This window comes from Argopecten irradians, chromosome 2 (assembly GCF_041381155.1).
Source record: "Argopecten irradians isolate NY chromosome 2, Ai_NY, whole genome shotgun sequence".
NCBI lineage: Eukaryota > Metazoa > Mollusca > Bivalvia > Pectinida > Pectinidae > Argopecten > Argopecten irradians.
The window spans coordinates 71,171,427-71,196,999 of NC_091135.1; the positions used below are offsets into that span (position 1 = coordinate 71,171,427).

Genomic DNA, 25,573 nt, shown 5'->3' on the forward strand with positions numbered 1-25,573 from the left:
AACATTGTGTTAATCTAAAACAGAAACTTTCCTTAGACAAACACAAGTCAAAAACATTGTGTTAATCTAAAACAGAAACTTTCCTTATACAAACACAACAGTCAAAAACATTGTGTTAATCTAAAACAGAAACTTTCCTTATACAAACACAACAGTCAAAAACATTGTGTTAATCTAAAACAGAAACTTTCCTTATACAAACACAACAGTCAAAAACATTGTGTTAATCTAAAACAGAAACTTTCCTTATACAAACACAACAGTCAAAAACATTGTGTTAATCTAAAACAGAAACTTTCCTTAGACAAACACAACAGTCAAAAACATTGTGTTAATCTAAAACAGAAACTTTCCTTAGACAAACACAACAGTCAAAAACATAGTGTTAATCTAAAACAGAAACTTTCCTTAGACAAACACAACAGTCAAAAACATTGTGTTAATCTAAAACAGAAACTTTCCTTAGACAAACACAACAGTCAAAAACATTGTGTTAATCTAAAACAGAAACTTTCCTTAGACAAACACAACAGTCAAAAACATTGTGTTAATCTAAAACAGAAACTTTCCTTAGACAAACACAACAGTCAAAAACATTGTGTTAATCTAAAACAGAAACTTTCCTTAGACAAACACAACAGTCAAAAACATTGTGTTAATCTAAAACAGAAACTTTCCTTATACAAACACAACAGTCAAAAACATTGTGTTAATCTAAAACAGAAACTTTCCTTAGACAAACACAACAGTCAAAAACATTGTGTTAATCTAAAACAGAAACTTTCCTTAGACAAACACAACAGTCAAAAACATTGTGTTAATCTAAAACAGAAACTTTCCTTATACAAACACAACAGTCAAAAACATTGTGTTAATCTAAAACAGAAACTTTCCTTATACAAACACAACAGTCAAAAACATTGTGTTAATCTAAAACAGAAACTTTCCTTATACAAACACAACAGTCAAAAACATTGTGTTAATCTAAAACAGAAACTTTCCTTATACAAACACAACAGTCAAAAACATAGTGTTAATCTAAAACAGAAACTTTCCTTATACAAACACAACAGTCAAAAACATTGTGTTAATCTAAAACAGAAACTTTCCTTATACAAACACAACAGTCAAAAACATAGTGTTAATCTAAAACAGAAACTTTCCTTATACAAACACAACAGTCAAAAACATTGTGTTAATCTAAAACAGAAACTTTCCTTATACAAACACAACAGTCAAAAACATAGTGTTAATCTAAAACAGAAACTTTCCTTATACAAACACAACAGTCAAAAACATTGTGTTAATCTAAAACAGAAACTTTCCTTATACAAACACAAGTCAAAAACATTGTGTTAATCTAAAACAGAAACTTTCCTTATACAAACACAACAGTCAAAAACATTGTGTTAATCTAAAACAGAAACTTTCCTTATACAAACACAACAGTCAAAAACATTGTGTTAATCTAAAACAGAAACTTTCCTTATACAAACACAAGTCAAAAACATTGTGTTAATCTAAAACAGAAACTTTCCTTATACAAACACAAGTCAAAAACATTGTGTTAATCTAAAACAGAAACTTTCCTTATACAAACACAAGTCAAAAACATTGTGTTAATCTAAAACAGAAACTTTCCTTATACAAACACAAGTCAAAAACATTGTGTTAATCTAAAACAGAAACTTTCCTTATACAAACACAAGTCAAAAACATTGTGTTAATCTAAAACAGAAACTTTCCTTATACAAACACAAGTCAAAAACATTGTGTTAATCTAAAACAGAAACTTTCCTTATACAAACACAAGTCAAAAACATTGTGTTAATCTAAAACAGAAACTTTCCTTATACAAACACAAGTCAAAAACATAGTGTTAATCTAAAACAGAAACTTTCCTTATACAAACACAAGTCAAAAACATTGTGTTAATCTAAAACAGAAACTTTCCTTATACAAACACAACAGTCAAAAACATAGTGTTAATCTAAAACAGAAACTTTCCTTATACAAACACAACAGTCAAAAACATTGTGTTAATCTAAAACAGAAACTTTCCTTAGAGATTGTGAGTATGGTGAAAGTTTTAATGAGCTAGAAACTGTAACCATACCATGCTGGAGTCGGACCGACTGAGAATGAGAAAGGCGTGTCCATTTTCTATCTCTTCCTTCTCCTTCTCTTCCTCTTTATCCTCGGACTTGTCTTGATCGACAGAGGGTGTCTGTACAAATGATAAACCAATCATTGTTATATTAATATTAATAACTCCGATTTGTGGAGGGGTCTGTATACAAGAGTTATTCCTGGATTACTATAGTCAAAGTTACACCCTAACCTACATGTGACCTTCAATTCATTCAGATATCAAATGGATTGATTGTGGCACAATCACATTCAAATTGATCTTGTACAGGATATATCAGTGGTGAATTCAAGTAATTATCATACATTAAAACATGTTTATAACAAACATGGTAACAGCAAATTCATCGTTGTGATGACGTAATTTACATTCAGTGTTCCTATAATATGTCTGTAATATGGCTATAACAACCTCTGCTTATAACCAAGTGTTTCTGTACTTATGACATCCTGAAAATACAATTAGTGCAATCGTATATCTTAACACAAAGTGTACATGTATGTCAAGAAAAGTGCTAAAAATAAACTCGTTCCTAAACTATGTACATTTACTGTATGGATAAGATACTAAGGTTTTTTAGATAGCCAATATGTTAACCTTTAATGGTGTATCGTTTGGGAGTGTTCCCTTCACTGTCCACATGTTTAGACAGCCTGGCAGCTCAAACGTCGTGACAACTTGAGGTCTGATACTCCGCTGTAGAAATGACAAAATCATTCAGAAAATGGGGACTAATTAAAACTCAATGTCACAAAATCTATTTGATGGCATTTTACAACAAATTTTAACAAGAATTGACATTTGAAAGCAGAAAATTGAAGTCTTTAAAGGATTTGTGCAGCTAAAAATTTTTTTTGATAATACGTCAGGATATTGCTTTGGATGAATGAAAAATTAAGTCCCATCCAACGAATCGCCTAGCTTTTAGCGCTATAGGTTGGTTTTGGTCGTGATTTACCGGTAGTGTCGACTACGGTTCAGAGATAATGAGCTAGGTGGTCACGTGGTCTTGTGATGTCAGAGTAGTCCGCGGCTACACAAGGTAAGCCTAATACTATACATGTATACAGCATATATACGTATACGTTAGATCTACGATTTGAGTTTTTCGAGTAAATGGTTATTCTAGCTTTATGATGTAGATATTTTCAGTTTCAAAACATTCCATTTACACCATTTCAAAAATTCAAACAAGCATATATCTAACTTTAGATTAGATAATCAGTCCAATTTGATAGCGATATCAAAATGATGTTCGGATCAGTCTGGACTGAGATTTAGATAGCATATGATGTAAATTTCAGTGTAATAAAAAAAACAGTATAATGTAACGCTATCTTTTCACGAGTAAAACCCCAAAATTTAGCATGAATATATCTAGAATCCGTGTTTTTATTTCAAACTTCTGCTATAACGATGCAAACACGGCACAGTTTTTGAGTAAAAATAAAATGTGGACGGTTATCAGTTATGTGATATTGGAGTAACAGTACCGAACTTATACCGAAAATAATATGTATATCTATATTGTTGCCTTTGAAACTTTATCCATAACGTTTACTAAAAAGCAGAAATACATTAATGGTATTTCTGATATATGTTCCTAAATTACAGTTTAAGTGTAAATTTAAATTTATCATTTCAAAATTATACTAAATCCCTAAAATAGTATATACCGAGATTTAATAGTATGATATATGAACATTTATCGTATAATCCAAAAAGTAACCACATAAAGTGTTCAAATGAAAATTGAAATTACTTGTATACAGGCATTATAAATAGATATAATATCTTGTACCTTTTTAAAAATATACTAAGTGATATTTGAATAAGTATATTTAGTGTGATAATGTTGTAACCCTTCTTGTATGACTATACATGTACATTTAGATTCGAAACGATGAAAATACATGCTTAGAATTTTTACTAAGACCTTAGAAATTATGGAAGATTGCTATATGCCACGATTCCGTAAATACAGTACTAGACTGGAATAATTTTTAAGGTTAAACCTTTAGTTGAAATAGTTCTTTGAACCATTTTTGTTTCTGAATAACCTTATATATATGTGTATGTAATATATATTCCTAGGTATGATCAGGTATATTTTATTTCCATTTGCTTTTACATCTTCATTTTAAAAATGGAGGTGACAATAAACAAGAGGCCCATGGGCCTTAACGGTCATCTGACTCATTGCACAAAACAACAAAGTCACAGTATAAAGTATTGGTTAACGATTAACATAAACAATACAAGGAACTCCTTAGTTGAATATGTAAGTTTCTGAAATAGGTAAATGTCATTCGTTGAACAAACTTGGTAGCCCTTCATCCATATATGGTTGTAACCCATTTACGGATTTTAAAGCCAAATTTCAGCAAAGCTTTCATTTTGGACATCCGCCATACTATCCCCATGGGTCTTAGCTCGGTCCTTTATAAAATATGATTGTCCTCACCTAAAGTTCCCCTTCAGAATCAATTAAAACCCCTATAGACCAATTTTCCTCGAGATTGGAGACTGAAACCTGAAAACAGGAAGTGGGCCAGCGGCCATCTTGGAAAACCAAAGACTTAATGAAAATGTTTGCATGTTGTTCGGCATTAATTTAAACCCCTATAGACCAATTTTCATTGAGATTGGAGACCGAAATCTGAAAACAGGAAGTGGGCCAGCTAACATTAAGAAAATTTGCCCTTTTGGGGCCCCACACCTCAGCCCCTAGGGGTCGGACCAGACTCATTTATATAAAATATGATTGTCCTTCCCCAATGATGTTTCACACCAAATATGGATGAAATCCATCCAAGGATGAAGGACTAGTAGGATTTTAAAGCTTAAATTAAGAAAATTTCCCCTTTTTAGGCCCCGTCCCTCTGTCCCTAGGGGTCGGACCAGGCTCATTTATATAAAATATGATTGTCCTTCCCCAATGATGTTTTACACCAAATATGGATGAAATCCATCCAAGGATGAAGGAGGAGTAGGATCTAGCTTAAATTAAGAAAAAATTGACCTTTTGGAGCCCCGCCCCTCTGCCCATAGTGGTCGGATCTATTTCATTTATATAAAATATGATTGTCCTTCCCCAATGATGTTTCACACCAAATATGGATGAAATCCATTCAAGGATGAAGGAGGAGTAGGATTTTAAAGCTTAAATTAAGACAAGAGGCCAAAAGGGCCTTAACGGTCATCTGACTACCTTGACAATATTTAAAAACAAGAGGCCCATGGGCCTTAACGGTCATCTGAGTACCTTGGCAATAATCATATAGGAAATTAATTAGATATAGTGTCATGGTTGCCATCTTCGATTGGGGATCAAACCAGAGATGTAACAACACTTTGTTGGGACCATGTCAGGCTCCTTTCATGCAAGTTTCAGCCAAATCGAACCTGTAGAACTTGAGAAGAAGTTCAAAATGTGTTTTCAAGATGGCAGCTGTGGCGGCCATCTTGGATTTCGGATCAACCCGAAAATAAGAACACTTTGTCGGGACCATGTCAGGATCATTTCATGCAAGTTTCAGCCAAATCGCACTTGTAGAACTTGAGAAGAAGTTCAAAATGTGTTTTCAAGATGGTGGCTGTGGCAGCCATCTTGGATTTTGGATCGACCCGAAAAATAAGAACACTTTGTCGGGACCCTGTCAGGATCATTTCATGCAAGTCTCAGCCAAATCGCACCGGTATAACTTGAGAAGAAGTTCAAAATGTGTTTTCAAGATGGCGGCTGTGGCGGCCATCTTGGATTTCGGATCGACCCGAAAATAACAACACTTTGTCGGAACCATGTCAGGATCATTTCATGCAAGTTTCAGCCAAATCGCACAAGTAGAACTTGAGAAGAAGTTCAAAATGTGTTTTCAAGATGGCGGCTGTGGCGGCCATCTTGGATTTCGGATCAACCCGAAAAATAACAACACTTTGTCGGGACTATGTCAGGATCATTTCATGCAAGTTTCAGCCAAATCGCACCGGTAGAACTTGAGAAGAAGTTCAAAATGTGTTTTCAAGATGGCGGCTGTGGCGGCCATCTTGGATTTCGGATCGACCCGAAAAATAACAACACTTTGTCAGAACCATGTCAGGATCATTTCATGCAAGTTTCAGCCAAATCGCACTAGTAGAACTTGAAAAGAAGTTCAAAATGTGTTTTCAAGATGGCGGCTGTGGCAGCCATCTTGGATTTCGGATCGACCCCAAAAAATAACAACACTTTGTCGGGACCATGTCAGGATCATTTCATGCAAGTCTCAGCCAAATCGCACTGGTAGAACTTGAGAAGAAGTTCAAAATGTGTTTTCAAGATGGCGGCTGTGGCGGCCATCTTGGATTTCGGATCGACCCGAAAAATAACAACACTTTGTCGGGACCATGTCAGGATCATTTCATGTAAGTTTCAGCTCAATCCCACTGGTCAAACTTGAGAAGAAGATTGAAATGTGAAAAGTTTACGGACGGCGGACGGCGCACGGCGGACGGCGGACGGCGCACGGCGCACGACGACGGACGAAGCATGATGACTATAGGTCATCCTGACCCTTCGGGTCAGATGACCTAAAAAATATATATGGTGTCACTTTGTCAGGATCAAGTCAGGATCATTTTCAATTTCTTTTAACAAATTTTATTTCAAACAAGAGGCCCAAGGGCCTTTAAATATAGGAAATTAATTAGATATATAGTGTCATGGTAGTCATCTTCAATCAACCAGAGATGTAACAATACTTTGTCGGGACCATGTCAGGATCATTTCATGCAAGTTTCAGCCAAATCGCACCGGTAGAACTTGAGGAGAAGTTCAAAATGTGTTTTCAAGATGGCGGCTGTGACCGCCATCTTGGATTTCGGATTGACCCGAAAAATAACAACACTTTGTCGGGACCATGTCAGGATCATTTCATTACAAGTTTCAGCCAAATTACACCAGTAGAACTTCAAAGAAGAAGTTCAAAATGTGTTTTCAAGATGGAGACTGTGGCGGCCATCTTGGATTTCAGATCGACCCGAAAAATAACAACACTTTGTCGGGACCATGTCAGGATCATTTCATGCAAGTTTCAGCAAAATCCCACAGGTAGAACTTGAGAAGAAGTTCAAAATGTGTTTCAAGATGGCGGCTGTGGCGGCCATCTTGGATTTCTGATTGACCCAAAAAATAACAACACTTTGTCGGGACCATGTCAGGATCATTTCATGTAAGTTTCAGCCAAATCGCACCGGTAGAACTTGAGAAGAAGTTCAAAATGTGTTTTCAAGATGGCGGCTGTGGCGGCCATCTTGGATTTCAGATCGACCTGAAAAATAACAACACTTTGTCGGGACCATGTCAGGATCATTTCATGTAAGTTTCAGCCAAATCGCACCGGTAGAACTTGAGAAGAAGTTCAAAATGTGTTTTCAAGATGGCGGCTGTGGCGGCCATCTTGGATTTCAGATCGACCTGAAAAATAACAACACTTTGTCGGGACCATGTCAGGATCATTTCATGCAAGTCAGATGACCTAAAAATTTGCCCTTTTGGGGCCCCACCCCTCAGCCCCTAGGGGTCGGACAAGGCTCATTTATATAACATATGATTGTCCATCCCCAATGATGTTTCACACCAAATATGGATGAAATCCATCCAAGGATGAAGGAGGAGTAGGATTTTAAAGCTAAAATTAAGAAAATTTGCCCTTTTGGGGCCCCACCCCTCAGCCCCAAGGGGTCGGACCAGGCTCATTTATATAAAATATGATTGTCCTTCCCCAATGATGTTTCACACCAAATATGGATGTAATCCGCTCAAGGGTTAAGGAGGAGTAGGCTTTTGTATAAATAGTCTTACGCACGACGCACGGCGCACAGCGCACGGCACACAACGACGGACGAAACACGATGACAATAGGTCATCCTGACCTTCGGTCAGATGACCGAAAAACCTAGAGCATAGATGTACGGGGTTTCCATAATTCAAATTACAATCCAATTAACGGATGTCCTAACCTGATTGACAGTAAGATAATAGCAAATACCCGATATAGTCCACCGAATAGCAAATTGCCCGCGGCCAGGTAATTACAGGTGAGTTCGATGAATGGCGTTGTGTACAGATAAACAACATCCTGGTCAAGGTATTACATAACCATCAAACCAAAGGCATGGCTAATTATATATCTATAATAACGGTGTATCTACTCGTATATCGATTAAAAATTGAAAGCGACCGCACGGTCTGAAAAAAATAGTTTGTTTTGCTTAATATCTCAATTATTTGATCTTTTATAATATCAAAAGTAAATTGTTTCTGCCACATGTTGAAACGTTTTACTGTATTGCAATAAATGTATCTCGATTTATTCGGCTAGCAACACACAACACAATGTTTGTAATGATCAATCATCGGTGTGTACGTATGTCAAGCATCATATCCTTGATGCTTTAATCAAGGATGTCTTAAATTGTTACGCAAAATTTCGTTTTATAGTCACAAACTTTGCAATTCACAACGTATCAAAGATACAGACTACAGGAAAATATTATCTAATTAAAGCTTATTCGTTGCTGAACTCCTCGACAAAAAGTCTGAAACTTTTATTTCTGTGTGGATTTTCTTTCATAATTACAGGAAGATACCTGCTATTAGAGCGTAAATTAGAGTCTTGAAACATCGAATTTCACTCTTTTAGTTAGTTATATTCGAGCCAAAGTTGTTGTACAATTAACTTCACTCAAAAGTAATCATAAAAAAATCATTGATCGGCTATTCCTCTGACCGTCGATGTAAGTGATAGCACATCAGTTATAGTACAGCTATAAGCCACGGACTATTATGACGTCACACGGTTTAGAGCTAGAAAATATGCATAATCGGGTGGTCAGAAAATTTGACCTCGATGTCGGCGGTTTACAGGTTATTCCGGTCGCGCGCGGCACGGAGAGGTTTCTACACGGTCTAATAAAGCCATTTTCAGCATAAACTGAAATTATCATTTTTGACTGCACAAATCCTTTAAGTAAAATACAAAATTTCATGTGTCAATGCCTCACATCAAATTAATAGCCTTTTGAATTGTAATCAATCAATTCTGAATTTTCCCTGTCAATTTTGCTATGTTTATATACTAACTAAACATTTGTCCCAAGGTCACATCAATCTGTTATAGTACAAAATAAAATGTAAACTACACTCGGACTGATTTCCCCAGCAAACTGGGAATTCCAAGAGCTTATATACTTGAGGAGTAATGCCATTGCAACAGAAAAATTTATATATTTTTTTTTATATGTTTCCTTTAAATTGATAGTATCCCCTGGATATAGTGTCCCTTTTATCTTTGCATATTACAGAGTTAGCTCCCTAGCTGGTAGGTATTCATTGTGACATCATTACTTTGTTGGTGCAATTCACACCGTTTTCTCCGAAGAGTATGGCATTACGCTCGCAAACGTGTTACGTCATAATCAATATCTACTGCCAGGGCATATAACTCTGTAATATGCAAACACACAATAGTCCCCTGGTTATAGTGTCCCCTTTTATAACCTCCCTTTTTACCTGTAGTACAGACAAGGCTCCGTTTTTCCCGTATCCAGACGTGGTTACAAGTTCAAGGTCAGGGTCAGGATTACCGGCGAACTCTTCAGAAAGGAAGGCTGGTTCTCCCATCACTATCTGGCCACATGGGGCAATGTTCCATATGTTGTCACACACCTATACCAATAGTTCATAAGTAATGGAACAACTGTAAGACTTATTTGTTTTCACACCTACAATCAAGATTCAGTTACTATAGATCAAACTAACTACTGTTTCTTTGCAAGATCTATAATGTAACAAGAGATCCCAGAGGGATCTTGGCGCCCACCAAAGAATGATCTATGTCTGACAACGGAAAGAGGGATCTTTTCCCTGCTTTTCAAACTTTTTCAAACACACGACATATAAAATTTGAGACAGATCGCTATAGTACTTTCTAAGAAATAGTGGTAACAAACTTCAACAATGAAATCTAAGATGGCGGCCGGTTGGCTATCTTGTTTACCGATCAGTCCCGAAAGGCATTATGCATCAGTCCTAAAAGGTACTATGCACAACTATGGTAGAAGGGGAACCTACACATAAAATTTGAGAGAGATCCCTTCGGTACTTTCTGAGAAATAGCGGTAACAAACTTAAACAATCAAAATCCAAGATGGCCGTCGGTCGGCCATCTTGTTTACCGATCGGTCACAAATAACAATATGCACAACTAGGGTCCTTGGGGAACCTTCATATGAAATTTGTGAACGATACCTTTAGTACTTTTTGAGAAATAGCGGTAACAATCTTTAACTATCAAAATCCAAGATGGCCGCCTGTTGGCCATCTTGTTGAACGATCGGTCCCAAAATGCAATATGCACAACTACGGCCCTAGAAGAACCTATATACGAAATTTGAGAAAGACCCCTTCAGTACTTTTTGAGTAATAGCTGTAACAAACTTTAACTATCAAAATCCAAGATGGCTGCCTGTCGGCCATCTTGTTCACCGATCGGTCCTTAAATGCAATATGCACAACTAGGGTCCTAGGGGAACCTGTATATGAAATTTGAGAAAGACCCCTTCAGTACTTTTTGAGTAATAGCTGTAACAAACTTTAACTATCAAAATCCAAGATGGCCACCTGTCGGCCATCTTGTTCACCGATCGGTCCTAAAATGCAATATGCACAACTAGGGTCCTAGGGGAACCTGTATATGAAATTTGAGAAAGATCCCTTCAGCACTTTTTGAGAAATTGCGGTAACAAACTTTAACTATCAAAATCCAAGATGGCCGCCTGTCGGCCATCTTGTTGCTCGATCGGTCCCAAAATGCAATATGCACAACTAGGGCCCTAGAAGAACCTATATATGAAGTTTGAGAAAGATCCTTTCAGTACTTTTTGAGTAATAGCGGTAACAAACTTTAACTATCAAAATCCAAGATGGCTGCCTGTCGGCCATCTTGTTGACCGATCGGTCCCAAAATGCAATATGCACAACTAGGGCCCTAGGGGAACCTACATATGAAATTTGAGAAAGATCCCTTCAGTACTTTTTGAGAAATAGCGGTAACAAACTTTAACTATCAAAATCCAAGATGGCCGCCTGTCGGCCATCTTGTTGACTGATCGGAGCCAAAATGCAATATGCACAACTAGGGTCCTAGGGGAACCTGTATATGAAATTTGAGAAACATCTCTTCAGTACTTTTTGAGTAATAGCGGTAACAAACTTTAACTATCAAAATCCAAGATGGCCGCCTGTTGGCCATCTTGTAGAACGATCGGTCCCAAAATGCAATATGCACAACTAGGGCCCTAGGGGAACCTACATATGAAATTTGAGAAAGATCCCTTCAGTACTTTCTGAGAAATAGTGGTAACAAGTATTGTTAACGGACGGACGGACGGACGGACGACGGACGAAAGGCGATTTGAATAGCCCACCATCTAATGATGGTGGGCTAAAAATAATCTAAGTCTGCCAAATATAAGAGTTTCAACTGTATTTTGATATTTTTCTCAAAATACCACTCCATCAATTCAACCTACATTTAACTTTATAAAATATGAATGGACCCAAAACACTCTGAATGTGTGCCAAGCATGGGAGAAATCAATTGATTTTCACTCAACACAGAAGATAAATAATTTAGATAATACCCAAACCATCTTAATTTGTCTGTACTAAAGACCATGTATATACATGTGAGTAAAGCGCTTCCATATACAGCCCTATACAACAGGCCTTTAGAGCTACTAGGGCACAGTTTATGGGGCGTTATCATGCTGCTACAGTATTTATATACAGCCCTATACACCAGGCCTTTAGAGCCACTAGGGCACAGTTTATGGGGCGTTATCATGCTGCTACAGTATTTATATACAGCCCTATACAACAGGCCTTTAGAGCCACTAGGGCACAGTTTATGGGGCGTTATCATGCTGCTACAGTATTTATATACAGCCCTATACAACAGGCCTTTAGAGCTACTAGGGGACAGTTTATGGGGCGTTATCATGCTTATACAGCCCTATACAACAGGTCTTTAGAGCTACTAGGGTACAGTTTATGGGGCGTTATCATGCTGCTACAGTATTTATATACAGCCCTATACACCAGGCCTTTAGAGCTACTAGGGCACAGTTTATGGAGCGTTATCATGCTGCTACAGTATTTATATACAGCCCTATACACCAGGCCTTTAGAGCTACTAGGGCACAGTTTATGGGGCGTTATCATGCTGCTACAGTATTTATATATAGCCCTATACACCAGGCCTTTAGAGCTACAAGGGCACAGTTTATGGGGCGTTATCATGCTGCTACAGTATTTATATACAGCCCTATACACCAGGCCTTTAGAGCTACTAGGGCACAGTTTATGGGGCGTTATCATGCTGCTACAGTATTTATATACAGCCCTATACACCAGGCCTTTAGAGCTACTAGGGCACAGTTTATGGGGCGTTATCATGCTGCTACAATATGTATATACAGCCCTATACAACAGGCCTTTAGAGCTACTAGGGTACAGTTTATGGGGCGTTATCATGCTGCTACAGTATTTATATACAGCCCTATACACCAGGCCTTTAGAGCTACTAGGGCACAGTTTATGGGGCGTTATCATGCTGCTACAGTATTTATATACAGCCCTATACACCAGGCCTTTAGAGCTACTAGGGCACAGTTTATGGGGCGTTATCATGCTGCTACAGTATTTATATACAGCCCTATACAACAGGCCTTTAGAGCTACAAGGGCACAGTTTATGGGGCGTTATCATGCTGCTACAGTATTTATATATAGCCCTATACACCAGGCCTTTAGAGCTACTAGGGCACAGTTTATGGAGCGTTCTCATGCTGCTACAGTATTTTTATACAGCCCTATACACCAGGCCTTTAGAGCTACTAGGGCACAGTTTATGGAGCGTTCTCATGCTGCTACAGTATTTTTATACAGCCCTATACACCAGGCCTTTAGAGCTACTAGGGCACAGTTTATGGGGCGTTATCATGCTGCTACAGTATTTACAATACCTCGAATGAGAAGCTGGTGATCATGGTCCCGGACGGGTTTTCAGCACTACCATACACCTCAAGGTCATACAGGTTCTCAATCTGGGTCACGTCTGAGGCTGTGCAGAGTAAAACCAAGGATTAAAACACATGCTTACAAAATGAATGCCTTTGTATTTCAAAGATCCATCAAGAATGATACCACAAAACTTGAAAATGATTTATATCATCAGAGTTTTCTCGACACACCCTGTTTCAGTGTCATAACTTTGTTCTACATTAGGATTTCAATTGGTGATATAGCAAGGTATTTTCTCCTTGTTATATTTTATAATTTTGCTATATGACAAAGCATTCCCAGAGTTGGTTAAGTCCTTGTTATATTTTATCATTTTGCTATATGACAAAGCATTCCCAGAGTTGGTTAAGTCCTTGTTATATTTTATCATTTTGCTATATGACAAAGCATTCCCAGAGTTGGTTAAGTCCTTGTTATATTTTATCATTTTGCTATATGACAAAGCATTCCCAGAGTAGGTTAAGTCCTTGTTATATTTTATCATTTTGCTATATGACAAAGCATTCCCAGAGTAGGTTAAGTCCTTGTTATATTTTATCATTTTGCTATATGACAAAGCATTCCCAGAGTTGGTTAAGTCCTTGTTATATTTTATCATTTTGCTATATGACAAAGCATTCCCAGAGTAGGTTAAGTCCTTGTTATATTTTATCATTTTGCTATATGACAAAGCATTCCCAGAGTTGGTTAAGTCCTTGTTATATTTTATCATTTTGCTATATGACAAAGCATTCCCAGAGTTAGGTTAAGTCCTTGTTATATTTTATTCATTTTGCTATATGACAAAGCATTCCCAGAGTAGGTTAAGTCCTTGTTATATTTTATCATTTTGCTATATGACAAAGCATTCAATAGTTAATCCTGTTATATTTTAATTTGCTATATGACAAAGCATTCCAGAGTAGGTTAAGTCCTTGTTATATTTTATCATTTTGCTATATGACAAAGCATTCCCAGAGTAGGTTAAGTCCTTGTTATATTTTATCATTTTGCTATATGACAAAGCATTCCCAGAGTAGGTTAAGTCCTTGTTATATTTTATCATTTTGCTATATGACAAAGCATTCCCAGAGTAGGTTAAGTCCTTGTTATATTTTATCATTTTGCTATATGACAAAGCATTCCCAGAGTAGGTTAAGTCCTTGTTATATTTTATCATTTTGCTATATGACAAAGCATTCCCAGAGTAGGTTAAGTCCTTGTTATATTTTATCATTTTGCTATATGACAAAGCATTAGCACAGTAGGTTAAGTCCTTGTTATATTTTATCATTTTGCTATATGACAAAGCATTCCCAGAGTAGGTTAAGTCCTTGTTATATTTTATCATTTTGCTATATGACAAAGCATTCCCAGAGTAGGTTAAGTCCTTGTTTATATTTTATCATTTTGCTATATGACAAAGCATTCCCAGAGTTGGTTAAGTCCTTGTTATATTTTATCATTTTGCTATATGACAAAGCATTCCCAGAGTAGGTTAAGTCCTTGTTATATTTTTATCATTTTGCTATATGACAAAGCATTCACAGTAGGTTAAGTCCTTGTTATATTTTATCATTTTGCTATATGACAAAGCATTCCCAGAGTAGGTTAAGTCCTTGTTATATTTTTATCATTTTGCTATATGACAAAGCATTCCCAGAGTAGGTTAAGTCCTTGTTATATTTTATCATTTTGCTATATGACAAAGCATTCCCAGAGTAGGTTAAGTCCTTGTTATATTTTATCATTTTGCTATATGACAAAGCATTCCCAGAGTTGGTTAAGTCCTTGTTATATTTTATCATTTTGCTATATGACAAAGCATTCCCAGAGTAGGTTAAGTCCTTGTTATATTTTATCATTTTGCTATATGACAAAGCATCCCACAGTAGGTTAAGTCCTTGTTATATTTTATCATTTTGCTATATGACAAAGCATTCCAGAGTAGGTTAAGTCCTTGTTATATTTTATCATTTTGCTATATGACAAAGCATTCCCAGAGTAGGTTAAGTCCTTGTTATATTTATCATATTTTGCTATATGACAAAGCATTCCCAGAGTAGGTTAAGTCCTTGTTATATTTTATCATTTTGCTATATGACAAAGCATTCCCAGAGTAGGTTAAGTCCTTGTTATATTTTATCATTTTGCTATATGACAAAGCATTCCCAGAGTAGGTTAAGTCCTTGTTATATTTTATCATTTTGCTATATGACAAAGCATTCCCAGAGTAGGTTAAGTCCTTGTTATATTTTATCATTTTGCTATATGACAAAGCATTCCCAGAGTTGGTTAAGTCCTTGTTATATTTTATCATTTTGCTATATGACAAAGCATTCCCAGAGTTGGTTAAGTCCTTGTTATATTTTTATCATTTTGCTATATGACAAAGCATTCCCAGAGTAGGTTAAGTCCTTGTTATATTTTATCATTTTGCTATATGACAAAGCATTCCCAGAGTTGGTTAAGTCCTTGTTATATTTTATCATTTTGCTATATGACAAAGCATTCCCAGAGTAGGTTAAGTCCTTGTTATATTTTATCATTTTGCTATATGACAAAGCATTCCCAGAGTAGGTTAAGTCCTTGTTATATTTTATCATTTTGCTATATGACAAAGCATTCCCAGAGTTGGTTAAGTCCTTGTTATATTTTATCATTTTGCTATATGACAAAGCATTCCCAGAGTTGGTTAAGTCCTTGTTATATTTTATCATTTTGCTATATGACAAAGCATTCCCAGAGTAGGTTAAGTCCTTGTTATATTTTATCATTTTGCTATATGACAAAGCATTCCCAGAGTTGGTTAAGTCCTTGTTATATTTTATCATTTTGCTATATGACAAAGCATTCCCAGAGTAGGTTAAGTCCTTGTTATATTTTATCATTTTGCTATATGACAAAGCATTCCCAGAGTAGGTTAAGTCCTTGTTATATTTTATCATTTTGCTATATGACAAAGCATTCCCAGAGTAGGTTAAGTCCTTGTTATATTTTATCATTTTGCTATATGACAAAGCATTCCCAGAGAGTTGGTTAAGTCCTTGTTATATTTTATCATTTTGCTATATGACAAAGCATTCCCAGAGTAGGTTAAGTCCTTGTTATATTTTATCATTTTGCTATATGACAAAGCATTCCCAGAGTTAGGTTAAGTCCTTGTTATATTTTATCATTTTGCTATATGACAAAGCATTCCCAGAGTAGGTTAAGTCCTTGTTATATTTTATCATTTTGCTATATGACAAAGCATTCCCAGAGTTGGTTAAGTCCTTGTTATATTTTATCATTTTGCTATATTGACAAAGCATTACATCCCATTTTGCTATATGACAAAGAATTCCATTCCCAGAGTTGGTTAATGTAAGTCCTTGTTCTTTTTTATTTTTTCATTTTGCTATATAACAACATATTTTAGGATGTTAGCAAACAATGTCACTAGGGATGTTTACAACATTAGGGTCTTTTTTAGGATGTTATCACATAGGGATTCCCCTGGTTCTATTTTTGGATGTTACCATACATCACTAGGGTGTATTTTAGGATGTCACTTTATCACTAGGGATTCCCCTGGCTCTATTTTTGGATGTTACCATACATATCATTTTAGATGTCACTAGGGATTCCCCTGGCTCTATTTTTGGATGTTACCATACAACATCACCAGGGTGTATTTTAGGATGTCACTATATCACTAGGGATTCCCCTGGCTCTATTTTTGGATGTTACCATACAACATCACCAGGGTGTATTTTAGGATGTCACTATATCACTAGGGATTCCCCTGGCTCTATTTTTGGATGTCACTTTATCACTAGGGGTGTTCCCGGTTCCATTTTAGGATGTCACTTTATCATTTGGGATTTCCCTTGTTCTATTTTAGGATGTTATTGTATCACTAGGAATTCCCCTTGTTCTATTTTAGGAGTCTGGTTCACATATACATACCCATGTCTGTTGTTCCGTCTGTCTTCTTTTTCTTTGTTGGAGGTTCTGACTTTAAAATAATCATTGAAAGGAATACATAAGAATCAATTAACTCAAAAATTAATTTTTATCGACTATGGCTCAAATTGGAAATATTAGAAAAACAAAGACATTAAACATCTTAGTTTTCAATATTTCTTCCTATATATTTAAAATTCACTTTAACATCCCATATATATAAAAAGTCAATTTGTTAGCAAGACACATAGATAGGAGCTTTGGATGATTTTGTAAGAGATCCCATCCTAAAGATTAATCTACACAAGTATTTATAACCAGGTAATTGTACAATACAACAATTGTTTTGGTACCTTGTTCTCTCCATCAGTCAGTTCACTGTCAGCCACTTTCTCTGTGTAACGCAGAAGTAAGGAGTTTCCAAGCCGTGATCCCAGTAACAAATAGCCATCATCCAACACACACATCTGTATGTTAGAAACATCAACTTAGATATATTACTTTTCCTTGTACCTCCGGCAGGGAAATATCACATGATACTCGGTGCTAGATTTTTCAATCTCGTCCCTTTACATGATTTTAGGCAGAATTTTACGCCATTCATGTAACAGTCTGCGCATGTGTTGTCATACTCTCGAATCGGTGATGCCACATGCTTCAGATAATAATATTATTAGAAATTTGTGCATTCAGTCATTTACAATGCATTCTTTTGTTGTTGTTTTTAATTATGAAAACAGTATGTACCGATTGATCATCATTTTTCTTTATTATAACCGAACTATAGTTTTATGTGGAATGATTGAAATCGCAGCACAGATGAAATGGTTAATCGGCTATGAACCAGGTGGCCCAAGACGGGATCATTTTACACTCTGAATGCATGTATAGATGGGTTTTGTTATATTTTACACTCTGAATGCATGTATAGATGGGTTTTGTTATATTTTACACTCTGAATGCATGTATAGATGGGTTTTGTTATATTTTACACTCTGAATGCATGTATAGATGGGTTTTGTTATATTTTACACTCTGAATGCATGTATAGATGGGTTTTGTTATATTTTACACTCTGAATACATGTATAGATGGGTTTTGTTCTATTTTAGAGGCGAGAGAAAAAAATCTATTTCCTTTAGTGATCAAGATCGGGTTATCTCAGTCTCGGGCTAAGATTTTGTAACATGCCAACCTCAGCTAATGCCTCGTTTGGGATTATGTTACAAAGTCTTAGCCCTCGACTGAGATAACTCGATCACTTACAGGTAGCAGATTTTATTAATCTTGGTTATATAAGTTGACCATAATTAAGCTACAGTAAAAACTGCATACATACTGGTTCAAGTTCTTTGCTTTCATTGTAATCATGACCAATGGCGTGGTGATTTTCAACAAAGATACCATCATGTTCAGTATTTCTCAAAACTTTGAAAAGTTCTTTAGGGCCAACAGTATTTGTTCTTGCACACATTTAAAACCATTTCCATCCTATACAGTGACTTAGAACAGCCTGTCATAAAAATCAGACATGTTTTAAATTGTTCTTCTCTTTAGGGTCACTGCAGCCATCTTGGATTACCACATCTCTTCAAAACTGTGACCATGATGTTCTCTGTCCCCAAAATCTCTATGTACTAATTTACATTAAAATCAGACCACATTCAAATCTTGTCCCCTTTTAGGGGTCAGATCGGTCATCTTAGATTTCCCAGGAAAACTTCGAACTCCTACTGCTTTTATTATCTACCGGGTATATACCATCCGCTATTTACTATGTATGTGTAATTACAAATCAGCATAGTGACTTTTGAGTAAATCCAGAAATCAATTGTTGATAGACAGACACAGTGATTATAATAGAGTTTCTGAATTTTCAATGACAGACTCTCATTTTAATGTGAGACAGTGTTAATGTTATCGATCATGGGGGCTAATTTTTCAATATACTATAAATACCATTAAAAGTCTATAAAACAACACTGGCTGGGAAGACAACGGACACCACACTATATAAAGCTAATGCAAAGTTCAATTATACAAATGAACATAACGTTAAACTTTAATACATCCATGTACAATTACAGATTTTCAACAAGATAGACATTTTTAATAAGAGACCCCAGAGGGATCTTGGCGCCCACCAAAGAATGATCTATGTCGACAATGGAAAGAGGGATCCTTGCTCTGCTTTTCAAACTTTGACTACATCCTACATATAAATTTTGAGACGGATTGTTTCAGTACTTTCTGAAAAATAGCAGAAACAAACTTTAATTATCAAATTTCAAGATGGCGGCCTGTCAGCCATTTTGTTCACCAAATGGTCCCAAAAATGTAATCTGCACAACAAGGGTCCTAGGGGAACATGCACATAAAATTTGAGACAGATCCCTTCAGTAATTTTTGAGAAATAGCAGTAACAAACATCAACTATCAAAATCCAAGATGGCATCCTGTCGGCCATCTTGTTCATCGATCGGTCCCAAAATGCAATATGCACAACTAGGGCCCTAGAGACACCTGCGTTTGAAATTTGAGACCAATCTTTTCAGTACGAAAGGCGATTTGAAGATAGTGGGCTAAAAACTGATACTTTTGTATCAGACAGACCTTGTTAAATACTTACACATGTTGTTAGGACACTCGCAGCAGCCTTGTCAAAGTGAAAACTTCGCACACTCCTCATTCCATCCACAACCAATGTCAATACATATCTGTAGACAGAAACTAATGTCAGTTTATATCTGTACACGGAAACTAATGTCAGTACATATCTGTAGACAGAAACTGATGTCAGTACATATCTGTAGACAGAAACTGATGTCAGTACATATCTGAAGACAGAAACTAATGTCAGTACATACCTGTAGACACAAACTAATGTCAGTACATACCTGTAGACACAAACTAATGTCAGTACATACCTGTAGACACAAACTAATGTCAGTACATATCTGTAGACACAAACTAATGTCAGTACATACCTGTAGACACAAACTAATGTCAGTACATACCTGTAGACACAAACTAATGTCAGTACATATCTGTAGACACAAACTAATGTCAGTACATACCTGTAGACACAAACTAAATGTCAGTACATACCACACAACTAATGTCAGTACATACCTGTAGACACAAAACTAATGTCAGTACATACCTGTAGACACAAACTAATGTCAGTACATATCTGTAGACACAAACTTATGTCAGTACATACCTGTAGACAGAAACTAATGTCAGTTTATATCTGTACACGGAAACTAATGTCTGTACATATCTGTAGACAGAAACTAATGTCAGTACATACCTGTAGACACAAACTAATGTCAGTACATATCTGTAGACACAAACTAATGTCAGTACATATCTGTAGACACAAACTAATGTCAGTACATACCTGCACACGGAAACTAATGTCAGTACATACCTGTAGACACGGAAACTAATGTCAGTACATATCTGTAGACACAAACTAATGTCAGTACATATCTGTAGACAGAAACTAATGTCAGTTTATATCTGTACACGGAAACTAATGTCTGTACATATCTGTAGACAGAAACTAATGTCAGTACATATCTGTAGACAGAAACTAATGTCAGTACATATCTGTAGACAGAAACTAATGTCAGTACATACCTGTAGACACAAACTAATGTCAGTACATACCTGTAGACAGAAACTAATGTCAGTACATATCTGTAGACACAAACTGATGTCAGTACATATCTGAAGTACAGAAACTAATGTCAGTACATACCTGTAGACACGAAACTAATGTCAGTACATATCTGTAGACACAAACTAATGTCAGTACATATCTGTAGACACAAACTAATGTCAGTACATACCTGTAGACAGACTAATGTCATTACATATCTGTAGACACACAAACTAATGTCAGTACATATCCTGTAGACACAAACTAATGTCAGTACATATCTGTAGACACAGAAACTAATGTCATAGTACAAACTATGTCAGTACAACTTGTAGACTAAGAACATACCTGATGTAGACACAAACTAATGTCAGTACATATCTGTAGACACAAACTAATGTCAGTACATACCTGTAGACACAAACTAAATGTCACTGTAATCTCAGTACATACCCTGTAGACACAAACTAATGTCAGTACATACCTGTAGACACAAACTAATGTCAGTACATACCTGTAGACACAGTAAACTAATGTCAGTACATACCTCAGTCAGTACATACCTGTAGACACAAAACAGTATTATCTGTAGTACAAACTATGTTCCATACCTGTAGACACAAACTAATGTCAGTACATTACCTGTAGACACCTAATGTCAGTACATATCCTGTAGACACAAACTAATGTCAGTCATACCTGTAGACACAAACTAATGTCAGTACATACCTGTAGACACAAACTAATGTGTCAGTACATACCTGTAGACACAAACTAATGGTACCAGTAGGACACATATGTCCAGTACCTGTAGACACAAACTAATGTCAGTACATACCTGAAGACACAAACTAATGTCAGTACATACCTGTAGACACAAACTAATCTCAGTAGATACAAGACACAAACTAATGTCAGTACATATCTGTAGACACAAACTAATCATTAAAGTCCGTACATACCTGTAGACACAAACTAATGTCAGTACATACCTGTAGACACAAACTAATGTCAGTACATACCTGTAGACACAAACTAATGTCAGTACATACCTGTAGACACAAACTAATGTCAGTACATACCTGTAGACACAAACTAATGTCAGTACATACCTGTAGACACAAACTAATGTCAGTACATATCTGTAGACACAAACTAGATGTCAGTACATACAAATCCTGTAGACACAAACTAATGTCAGTACATACCTGTAGGACACAAACTAATGACAGTACATACCTGTAGACACAAATACTAATGTCAGTACATATCTTGTAGACACAAACTAATGTCAGTACATACCTGTAGACAGAAACTAAATGTCAAGGCCAGTACATACCTGTAACACAAACTAATGTCAGTACATACCTGTAGACACAAACTAATGTCAGTACATACCTGCACAACCCGCGGTAAACTAATGTCAGTACATTACCTGTTAGACACAAACTTATGTCAGTACAATATCGGTATAGACACCACTATCTCAGTACATACAGTACATACGGGAAACTAATGTCAGTACATACCTGTAGACACAAACTAATGTCAGTACATACCTGTAGAACACAAAACTAATCTCAGTACATACCTGTAGACACAAACTAATGTCAGTACATATCTGTAGACACAAACTAATGTTGCAGTACATACCTGTAGACACAAACTAATGTCAGTTACATACCTGTAGACACAAACTAATGTCAGTACATATCTGAAGACACAAACTTATTGTCATTACATATCTATAGATACCCAGCTCATGTCAGTACATATCTGTAGACACTAACCTAAGTGCAGTATAAATATCTGAAGACATCCACCACACTAATGTCAGAACATACCTGTAGACACAAACTAATCTCAGTACATACCTGTAGACACAAACTAATGTCAGTACATACCATGTAGACACAAACTAATGTCAGTACATACCTGTAGACACACAAACTAATGGTCAGTACATATCTGAAGACACAAAACTTATGTCAGGTACATATCTATAGATACAACACTCATGTCAGTTGCATACCGTAACACAAACTAATGTCAGTAAATATCCTGAAGACACAAACTAAATGTCAGTAGACATACCAGTTAGACACAAACTAATCTCAGTACATACCTGTAACACAAACTAATGTCAGTACATACCTGTAGACACAAACTAATGTTCAGTACATACCTGTAGACACAAACTAATGTCAGTACAGTACCTGTAGACACAAACTAATGTCAGTACATATACCTGTAGACACAAACTGTGTACTGTCAGTACATACCTGTAAGACACAAACTAATGTACAGTAATCAGTACATACCTGTATCATCACAAACTAATGTCAGTACATACCTGTACACAGAAACTAATGTCAGTACATACCTGTATACATACCTGTAGACACCGGTAGAAACTAATGTCAGTACATATCTGTAGACACAACCTAATGTCAGTACATGCCTGTAGACACAAAACTAATGTCAGTACATATTCTCTGTAAGACACAAACAAATGTCAGTACATACTGTAACACAAACTAATGTCAGTACATAGTCCTGTACGACACAAAACTAATGTCAGTACATACCTAGTAGACACAAACTAATGTCAGTAACATATCTGTAGACACAAACTAATGTCAGTACAATATCTGTAGACACAAACTAATGTCAGTACATAACTGTAGACACAAACTATGTCAAGTACATATCTGTAGACACAAACTAATGTCAGTACATACCCTGTAGACACAAACTAATGTCAGTACATACCTGTAACACAAACTAATGTCAGTACATACCTGTAGACACAAACTAATCTCAGTACAATACCTGTAGACACAAACTAATGTCATACCATAATCTGTAGACACAAACTAATGTCAGTACATACCTGTAGACACAAACTAATGTCAGTACATATCTGTAGACACAAACATTATGTCAGTACATACCTGTAGACACAAACTAATGTCAAGTACATACCTGTAGAGACACTAACTAATGTCATACATACCTGTAGACACAAACTAATGACAGTACATAACCTGTAGACACAAACAAATGTCAGTACATACCTGTAGACACAAACTAATGTCAGTACATATCTGTAGACACGAAACTAATGTCAGTACAATATCCCTCATGTCAGTACATATCAGACATAACTAATGTCAGTACATATCTGCGAGACACAAACCCTAATGTCAGTACATACCTGAAGACAACAAAACTAATCTCAGAAAAACTAATGTAAATATCTGAAGACACAAATCAGTACATACCTGTAGACACAAACTAATGTCAGTACATAACCTGTAGACACAAACTAATGTCAGTACATACCTGTAGACACAAACTAATGTCAGTACAATACCTGTAGACACAAACTAATGTCAGTACATACCTGTAGACAGAAACTAATGTCAGTACATAACTTGAGACAGAGAACTAATAGTCAGTACATACCTGTACACAGAAACTAATGTCAGTACATACCTGTAGACAGACCTAATGTCAGTACATACCTGTAGACACAAACTAATGTCAGTACATATCTGTAGACACAAACTAATGTCAGTACATACCTGTAGACACAAACTAATGTCAGTACATATCTGTAGACACAAACTAATGTCAGTACATACCTGTAGACACAAACTAATGTCAGTACATATCTGTAGACACAAACTAATGTCAGTACATATCTGTAGACACAAACTAATGTCAGTACATATCTGTAGACACAAACTAATGTCAGTACATACCTGTAGACACAAACTAATGTCAGTACATATCTGTAGACACAAACTAATGTCAGTACATACCTGTAGACACAAACTAATGTCAGTACATACCTGTAGACACAAACTAATGTCAGTACATATCTATAGATACAAGCTCATGTCAGTACATATCTGTAGACAGAAACTAATGTCAGTAAATATCTGAAGACACAAACTAATGTCAGTACATACCTGTAGACACAAACTAATGTCAGTACATACCTGTAGACACAAACTAATGTCAGTACATACCTGTAGACACAAACTAATGTCAGTACATACCTGTAGACACAAACTAATGTCAGTACATACCTGTAGACACAAACTAATGTCAGTACATACCTGTACACAGAAACTAATGTCAGTACATACCTGTACACAGAAACTAATGTCAGTACATACCTGTAGACACCTAATGGACCTAATGTCAGTACATACCTGTAGACACAAACTAATGTCAGTACATATCTGTAGACACAAACTAATGTCAGTACATACCTGTAGACACAAACTAATGTCAGTACATATCTGTAGACACAAACTAATGTCAGTACATACCTGTAGACACAAACTAATGTCAGTACATATCTGTAGACACAAACTAATGTCAGTACATACCTGTAGACACAAACTAATGTCAGTACATATCTGTAGACACAAACTAATGTCAGTACATATCTGTAGACACAAACTAATGTCAGTACATATCTGTAGACACAAACTAATGTCAGTACATACCTGTAGACACATATACTGTACAAAACTAATGTCAGTACATATCTGTAAGACACAAACTAATGTCAGTACATACCTGTAGACACAAACTAATGTCAGTACATACCTGTAGACACAAACTAATGTCAGTACATACCTGTAGACACAAACTAATGTCAGTACATATCTGTAGACACAAACTAATGT

The 25,573-nt window shown here is 36.1% G+C and overlaps 1 protein-coding gene across 1 annotated transcript in view; it reads right to left on the reverse strand.

The window, feature by feature from the left end:
• Nucleotides 1-25,573, reverse strand: part of LOC138312926 (cleavage and polyadenylation specificity factor subunit 1-like) — an 85,151-nt gene that overhangs the window by 34,126 nt on the left and 25,452 nt on the right. The window contains 7 exon segments of the mRNA XM_069253637.1: nucleotides 2,117-2,227; nucleotides 2,747-2,845; nucleotides 9,702-9,857; nucleotides 13,216-13,313; nucleotides 17,204-17,252; nucleotides 17,554-17,667; nucleotides 19,830-19,917. Of these exon segments, the coding sequence (XP_069109738.1) occupies nucleotides 2,117-2,227; nucleotides 2,747-2,845; nucleotides 9,702-9,857; nucleotides 13,216-13,313; nucleotides 17,204-17,252; nucleotides 17,554-17,667; nucleotides 19,830-19,917 (715 nt within the window).